This window comes from Oxyura jamaicensis, chromosome 13, assembly GCF_011077185.1.
Source record: "Oxyura jamaicensis isolate SHBP4307 breed ruddy duck chromosome 13, BPBGC_Ojam_1.0, whole genome shotgun sequence".
NCBI lineage: Eukaryota > Metazoa > Chordata > Aves > Anseriformes > Anatidae > Oxyura > Oxyura jamaicensis.
The window spans coordinates 6584280-6592995 of record NC_048905.1 but is presented as its reverse complement, the minus strand read 5'-3'; the positions used below and the strand labels follow the sequence as shown (position 1 = coordinate 6592995).

Below are 8716 nucleotides of genomic sequence, written 5' to 3'. Positions count from 1 at the left end.
CAGCAGCACCGGGGCAGCCCGGGGGGGGGTGTGCAAGGGGTGTGAGCGGGGCAGCGCCTTCCTGCAGCAGGGCCGGCCACCGAGCGGGCTATTGCAGGGCTCTCAGCCCTTCTCGCTGCTAAAATATTTCTGGCTACCTCTAATGGCTTGTCAGTTGTCAGTGCTAAGCAGTAGGGCTAATTACAAATATCGATTTTTTTTACCTTCCCTTTTTGGGTTTCGATTCGGGCTGCTTTCCTGGGATTAGAAATGATTTTTTGTTTTCATTTTCCAGCGATGCGTTTCCCAGCCAGCCCCGCCGGAGCTCTGCTTCGGAGGCAGCAGTAAAAATAAATAAAAATCTGATCACAATCGCCACCTGGGGAGGGTGAACCCGAGTCCCTGGGCGATGCCGGCGGGGGAGGAGCGCAGGGATCCGGCCCAGCGCCACCGCGGCCACCTGCTCGCTCAGCACCGGGCCGAGGCAGCCACGACCGAGCTGGCACAGCGCGCCCTGCTCAGCCCCCACATCAGGCCAAAAACCAACCCAGCCCCCGAATCCTAAAGGTTTACGTGGAAACAAGCTCAGCTTTTACGGAGCTGTGCAGGGACCTGCCCGGTGCCCACAGGGCTGGAGCTTGCTCGCCTGCTGCCTCCAGCCCCTCAGCAGCACAGGGCTCGCAGCGAGGCCTTGCTTGGGCAGCGGTGGTGGGGAAAGCAGCCCCCGGTTCTGCTGGTGTGTGCCTCCCCCTCCCCATCTTTGCTTTCCAAAGTGCCTGTGTGAGCCGCTCCAGCGGCAGGGTCCCCAGCTGCAAGCACCTCACAGATGCAAATACGCCGCGGCGCAGATATTGGCACTGTAACAAAAACACCGCGCAGAGCCGGCGGGGAGCTGCGGCGAGCAGCTTATGAATAATTACACCCACTGGCATTTTCCCTCAAACTGTCAGAGGAACACAGTGGAGGAAGAACATAGTCTTAAAAGGAAGCAAAAACCTAAAATAATGAAAAAAATATCCTGGCATTGCTTACCAAAAAGCATGCTGAAGCTCTCTGAAGACGCTGAGCAAAGGCTGGCTGAAGTGCTTGGCCCACGCCGCTGGACTTTGCTCTCAGTGGCCGTGCCCCAGACCCGCATCCTCCACCCCAAAGGGGTCTGCGGTGGGGCCAGGCCCCTGCCAGCTCTGGGGGACGTGGCTCTGGGCACCCGCAGCTCTGCGGGGCTTTGCGGGAGCCTGCCCCAGCTCCCAGTGTCCTGGGGTGGCAGCGGCACAGAGCCCCCAGCCACGTGCGCAGGGCCTGGCAGCAGCCAGGCTGCTCCCGGCAGCACTTGCAAAGCCCCAGCAAATCCAGCGCCTCGGATCAGTTTGGACGGCTGCTGGCACTTAGAGCCCAGATGGGAGTCAGTGTTCAGCCTCCGTGTCGGAGCCGTGGGTGACACGTGGGGGTCACCAGGTATGCAGGGAGCACCTGCCTGCACCCCGGCTCTCAGACTGGGCTTTTCAGGTGGGACCAGCTCTGGGTTTCTGCTTGGAAGCTACATCGAGAGACCACGCGTAGCTGCTCTACGGTTAATTTTTTTCGTAACTTAACCAGTTGAAATTTAGAAGAAAAGAAAGCAAATCAAACCATTTCTTCCCTCACCACGCTATTTTCTGTGTTGTAGTTCCCGTGCCCACGGTGCCATGCATTACTCAGCCGGGGCCGTGGGCGATGCGAGCAGCAGCGGGGGTCCGGGGGCTCAGCCCCAGCCCTGAGCCCAGCTGCTGCCGCCCCGTCCTGCGGCCGTGCCCCCTCCCAGCACCCCCTGGCCAGCAGCGGGGAGCAGCGGGGAGCAGCGGGGAGCAGCGGTGTCGCTTCTGCTCTGCCAGCGGCCACGCACCCACGAGCGCCTCAGCAGCACTCCTGGGTCAGCCCCAGCCCCAACCCCGCGGGACCCCACCTGGGCCATGCGGGGGGCGAGCCCCAAGCCGGGCAGCAGCGAGGCTGGCCCCGGTGAGCAGAAAGCCTTGAAATTAAAAGGCAGCCGTTAAACGGCATTAATCCTCGGTGCGGAAACCTTCACACGCAATTAAAGTGGCATAAATTCAATGCGGCTTAATTCACCGCTGAATTGAATTAAGACCCCTTTTAAATTGCGACTAGGACTATCTGCTGGGGGAGTTAATGTGGTTTCACTAATTGCCTTCACGGCTACCGCGGGTTCCTCTCCCCAGGGCTGGGACAGGCGGGACAGTGCCGGGCAGCGGCGCGATGCTCGTGCCCGGTGTCAGCGCTGCGGTGAGCGCGTCCCCACGCCGGGACAGGGCTGCGGCAGCCCCTCCTTGGGCAGCACCAGGGCCACGGCACCAGCGCTGCCCCGCAGGGAAGTCCAACAACACCTGCCTGCACTCAGCCCCTGCCAGCTGTGTCCCAGGGCTTGGGACCACGGAGAGGACACGGCGAGGCTGGGGACACGCACACCTGTGTAGGAGGGGCCCCTGCTGGGTTACCTCGCAGCCCGGCCCTCCCCGAGGCTGCCGCTTGCATCCACCCCAGCTCCTGGCCAGAACAATTTCTTCTGTTAAGTGCAGACACGCTCCCGTAGCGGGGCCAGGGGAAGGAGCAGCTCACTTCTTTGTGCGCCATCTGGAAAGGTGGCTGAAAATCTTCCCAGTTCCTACATGCACATTTTTTAAAACTTGTCTCAGTTGTGCTCATTCACTGCTGCTGGAAGAGTAGCATTCCCCTCCAGCAGCCGCAGATGAGACAAACTGCACAAGTCCTTCCCCAGCGCTTAATTACATCAAGCAGTAATTACTGTAATTCTTTTCAATTGGCTCTAATAAAGTTACAGCTTCACTCCTGTGTCACGGCAGCAGCTCACCGCCTGGCCCCCATCGCCACCCAGCACGGAGGAGCTGCTGGGGAGGGAACTGCACCCATCTTCCCATTATCGACGTCCTGCGAGCTCTCGGGAGAGCGTGGGAAGCCCACGCGGGGAGAGGCCGAGGTGTGAGGCTTGGCTGGGCGGTGACGGCGGCTCCGTCCGTCCCCAGGCGCCCCGAGCGCTGCTGCTCTCGCAGCACGAGTACGAGCTGCTGCTGCTCCTGGCGCGCCTTCTGCACAAGCCTGGATTCGGCTTCACCCTGGAGGAGCAGTAAGCCAGGAGCAGGAAACCCAGGAATTTGCCCCAGATGTAAAAGCAGATCATCGTTAAGGTAATAGAGCACCTCCGTTCAGACAAGGCTCGCTCTGGTGAACAGCAGCAGCGCACGAGCTGAGTATCGATAACCCAGCGCCCGGCTATTTGTACGGCAGCACAGGAACTGAAAATCGGATTTACCATTACCCTAAATCCTCCCTGCTTCAGCAAGATAGGGTTCTGCTTTCCCACCAGCCGCTGACCGTGCATTTCTAAATGGACCAATTAAATAAGTTACATCCATTAAACATTCACCTCGATGCGCCTCTCCTCTGCAAACCCGCGCACTTCTGCAGGAGCAGCGCAGGCGCGGCGAGAGGCTCCCGGTCCTGGCTCAGGTGGAGCCGCGTTAGCTGGATGCTGACCTGGTGCTCAGGAAGTCTGTAGCATGAAACCAACCCGTGTTTACTCAAAGGCTAAATGGATACAGATGTCTGTTCCTCCTAATATACAGATTTTTATTTTTTAAAGCCAGCTGATGGAATTTGGGGGGCATAATGAATTTATTTTGAAGAGAGCTACCGAACAGCCCAGGGAATGTAACCTTTAAGACAATTATATTAAAACCAGGAGAGAAAAAAAGGTCATATTGTATAAAAGCAGAAAACAATTACAAATAAGACAGAAGATCTGCAAAGTAGCTACTTCATTAACCCTTGACTGCCAGCAGGACGAGCTCATTAGCTTGCCCTTGTAGGCAGACGCCCGTTCGGATGTTAAAGGCCTACAGAAACTGTTAGGAAATCCAGCTATTTGTCATTTATACTCGAGGCTGAAATGCTTGGGAGCGTAATAAATTCAGCAAAATTATCCCAGTAACTATTTAGTCTGATTCTGATCAGCAATTTGGTAACCTGACAGCAATAAGCTTGATATAGTAAATTGTAAGCTGATCAAGATAAATCAAATTATAACTTAAACACTGCCAGCGACTGGCTCCCGAATTTAGTTGCAGTTAAAAACATTAAATAGAGAACAGGCCTCTTTCCATTTTAATGGATGCTTTACAAAAACAACAAACACGACTTTGACCTGCTCAAACCTTTCCTCGGGAATACCGGACTTTATTGGTAAGTGTAAAACACACTGAAATTCATAAAATTTAAATAAGACAACAAAATTATACCTTGTAGCTACAGTTATCGCAAATAATGTATAGTCTAAATTGCAGCCTGAACAAACATTATTTGCTGGGCTCCTTCGCAAGCCCAAGGCAGGATGCATAGCAATTATTAGAAATGAGCACAATGCCAATTTGCATCTGAATGCCGGGGAGGGGGAGCGGGGCGGGCTGCAAACACGCTACATTCACAGCACGACAATACACCGGCTGGTAAAAGCAACTTTATTAGTGTCCCGCAGCAAAATACATTAGTAATTTGTAACCAGGCATTAAAATTCTCATCTCGTGTCATACAAAAGTAATCGGTTTCCTCTCATGACGCATCGAGCGTCTCACCAGATTGCCCGCCGCCAACACCAAGGCCCCAGCGCAGGGCCGGGGCGAGGCAGCCCGCGGGCATGGGCTCGGGCTCGGGCTGTGGCAGGGAGAAGCAGCAACGCGAGGCACACGCAGCACGAAGCTCTCCCGGGCCCGGTGTCCCTTTCCTCGCCCCCAGCCAAGGCCACCCCGGCTCCCCGGGGCCAGGCGGGCGCTTCTCCAGGTGCTGGCCAGGCGTGAGCACGCGGCCGGGCAGGGCCCCGCTAGCGCCCGCTGTGTTTTCGTTCTCCTCTCAGCGTACAAAGCTTAGTCCCTCTCCATCCCCAGCAGGAATACACTAATACATACAATAACCATTTTTTTTACTTTTTTGAGTGAAAAGATCTAATTTTTCCCTCTTGATCACAATGAAAAACTGCAGTCTCCAAGCAGAATGATTCAACTATCAATGTTAACTGTTAGTGTTATTGTAAAACCCTCTTTGGTTATAGAATATTTTATTTAAAGCAAGATTATACAAAATAATTTTCAGCTAGAAATACACCCCTGACATCTAAAAGCAATCTAAATTAACACACTCTTGTAGGCTGAAGCTATATTGAAAGGACTTATCATCTGAGTACTTCCCCACATGATCTAAACAAAGTTATCAAAATTATATTAAGTAAATACATTTTGAGGAATAGTAAACTTTTGAAAATCCTTAGAATATTAAAAGTAGAGTTCAGGAAGTAGCAGTAGTGGGCTAAAGGAAAAATAACCAGCAGAGACACCGCTTTAAATACTCTCCATAGCCTTGAATTCACTGAGAGCCTGCACTGGGTTAACGTGTTTCTTCTGGGACGCTCTTTTGATTTTAGTTTGGGTCTCGTCTTGTTTCTCCCTCTTGACCAGGGGCTTCTTCTCCGGAGCCTTCATTTTCCAAGAGACGGCGGGAAGGTTGAGCGACGCCATTCCCTGGGACTTCTGGTACTTGGTCGATGCCACGTAGGAAGCCTTCACGGTTTGCACCACGGCGTTCATCAGGTTCTTGGCTGCTTGGATCAGAGACATGGCACTGTCCACCTGCCGAACGTCAACGCGAGAGTTAACACACGGTCACAGTGCACACACACGGTGCTCCAGAACACACGATGGTCCTGGGCTGCATTTTGGACCAGCACTACAAGTGATGGGCTTTCTTTTGAAACCTGAGTAATCTTTTGACACCGCGCGGTGAGGACCTGCCTTGTGCCACCAGGAAATAAAAAGAGCAGCATCTGCACATTATCTGTGCCTTTACCTTGTTAGCGGCAATTGAAGAGATTTGTATTCCACTGTTTGCTTTTGTGACTAAGCTTCAACAGTAGCTTATTCTCTAATGAAATTAATAAAGTCGTGGTAATATCTTAATCACTGGTAATAAACATTTAAATCACCCTAGAATATTAAGTTGTATTAGAAAGGAAGGAATGTAATTGTCTCTTCAGGCCAAGGTGGTTCCTGATCGACAACGGCATTAAAATGAGAAAACAAAGCTGTGTGTGCTGAAGCTTCAGTGCGTGGCAGAGCGACCAGCGGGGAGGCTGGCAGCGGGGCGCAGGCAGGGGGAGATGAGGGTGCCAGCGCCCTGCTCTGGTGGGCGACAGCACCCGGTCACCACCTCGGAGGGAGAACCAGGTCCCAGCACGGCTCCGGCCGCCAGCGGGGGCTCCCCCAGCCCGCTCACACGTTTCCCCTTTTAACCAACAAACCTAGCGTGCATCGGCAGCCCAGGGAGGCAGGTGAGTGCCCGACCTCCCTTCCCTGCAGCTCCGTACCCTAAGCAGCAGCCTCCAAACACTCCCCCACCCTCTGATTCTCCCGCTCGATGATTTATGACCCTGGCTGAAAAGCAGCCGAGCGCCAGCAGAGATGGCACGGAGCTCTTCCAGCTGAGCCTGGCCACCAACCTCGTCGGGAGATTTGGGTCTAAATGCTCGCAGGCAAAAGGAAAAAGCCTGCCTCCAGCCTCGGTCAGGAACATTTCAGTGCGGGAGGTGGGCTGGGTCGGAATGCTGGTGGCTGCGGGTGCTGTGTCTGCGCGTTTGGTCCCACCTCATCTGCCACACGCCAAGATCAGGACCTGCGGCGTGCGAATGCCAAACGATCTTTGGCAGGATTTCAGCATCTCTGCTCCGCTTACACAAGAACTCGGCTGCCTCCGTGCATTTAAATTCCAGCACTGAGTGCATCTAAGGAAGATCTGGGGGAAGATCTTGAAGCCATGGCTTATCCAGCAGCAGTCGAGCAGCGCGGTGGCTGCTCTTTCATGGTGCTGGGACCTTCCTTTCCATCTGTGTTCCAAGGGTGCCAGTGGCAGATCTGATCTGCACCCTCCAGCCAACCAGTGTCATCTGCTTTCCTTGCCCCAGCCATCACGCTGGAAAACGCTTTCACTGCATTTTACTAGTTCCATGGTTCTTCACAGCGGGAAGAACCGTACTAAGTGCAACGAAAGCAAGGAGGTGCTTTTCTAGATGAACTGCCAGACTGCCCAGGGTGCAAGCTCTTACTGCCCTGGGTATAGCTCTGCTTCCACAGCATGTTTGCTGCATCCAGATGGGGAAGGATGCCAACACTGGAGAGAATTTCACTTTTAGACAGCGCTTTCAGAAGTCCCTGGATCAGTCTCCACAGGCAGGTCTCCACCTGAGAATCTGACCGAGGCTTGGCACTACTACTGGCAGCATTCAGCCCCAGTGGAGAACAGATAAAACCAGGAGATGAGACTACAGATGCCAGCCTGTTCATATAACTAATTTATGGCAGAAGGGTATGTAAATTCTAAAGACACTGAATAACTGCAGTAAAACCCTGGAGTACGTCTTATTGCATAATGACACGTCTCCTACTTTGACAGCACAATGCCTCCGGCCTTGCAGATAAGGACAGCAGGCATGCAAGGGAGCTGCACAGCAACACGTGTCCCAGTACATCCCATCACTCAGCGCCGGGGTGCCGGCAGCACGAGCGTGTGGGGCTGGCAGGAGGTGCAACAGACGCCCATCGGCCCGTGAGGGAGCTCAGCTTATGGCACGTGGCCCATCGCTGCCTCTGCAGCTCCTTGGTGCTGAGCTCCCCCAGCTAGGGCTGCTCAGAGCACTACACCTTGGGCTTGTTTGTGGGGAGAAAGGCGCTGTCAGTTGGATGTGAAGCATCCAAATGGCAGGGGGCGGTGACTTCTGCTGGATTTTAAGGATTCGGACAGCAATCTCGGACTACCAGCCCCTTCTGTCCCTTCTTCGAATTTCCTACCTCAGTCATGACAAGGATGGGCAAAAGCACTGGAGGTCGCACGTGACTGTCTAGGGCAAGGAAGAATATGCCAGAAGGAATTAAGAATTTAGTTCTGCTCTCCTCCCCCCAGATAGCCCCAGTATAGATTCCTCTCTGCAGGAAGTATTTCATGAAGTACAGTGAAAAAAATTATTTGCTAAGTAATGGCTAGAATAAGGAAGCAGGCTGGCCTACGGCAGCCTTCAGCTGTCATAAAACAGCAGCCACTAAAAATCCCTGCACTCTTCAGAGCAAAGCTAGTTTGAAATATTAACATCTCTGGAGGATTGCGGGACCCCAGCATGTTCCCAGGCTGTGCAGACACATGGGGTAGGGTTAGCTATGCTGATTAAAGGGCTTTAACCTCACTGAGAGTGAAAAACAGTCTGAAAAAATGGTAGATCACACAGAGGTGAAGTGAATCTGTCCACACACGCCGCTGAGTATGGAAACGTGAAGTATTTTGTGCATTTCCGTGTTTCCCCCTTTCAAACAGTAACAAAACCAACGAGGCAGGGCAGGCAGGATGATAAACTCGGCATGTACTGAAACTTTGACTGAAGGCCCCAAGATACCTTGCTGATACTCTCATATTTAGCAGAATAGCTTAGCCCGGAACAATTGTTACCCCTGGAGGAAAAACCGCGTGAACCGGGCACGCTGCAGCTCCTACGTACCCCGGACACAACCAGCTCCCCGCCGAGGTTTTGCACTTCAGCCTTCACTTTGCTGCAGATGTTGAGCTGGTGGCAGTACAGGGCGATGCGCTGCAGGTAGGCGAGCAGGTCCTGCTTGCAGGCGGAGTCGGGGCACTG

General features: G+C 53.6%; 1 protein-coding gene across 2 annotated transcripts in view; it reads right to left on the bottom strand.

Moving 5' to 3' along the window:
• Positions 1–4489: 4489 nt before the first annotated feature.
• CTNNA1 (catenin alpha 1) overlaps positions 4490–8716 on the bottom strand; it is a 97999-nt gene continuing 93772 nt past the window's right edge. For both annotated transcript variants that reach the window (XM_035338302.1, XM_035338303.1), the window contains 2 exons: positions 8579–8713; positions 4490–5669 (listed from right to left, as the gene is read on the bottom strand). In XM_035338302.1, coding sequence (XP_035194193.1) covers positions 5382–5669; positions 8579–8713 — 423 coding nt within the window. In that variant the 3' untranslated portion in view covers positions 4490–5381. The remainder of the gene's footprint in view (positions 5670–8578; positions 8714–8716) is intronic.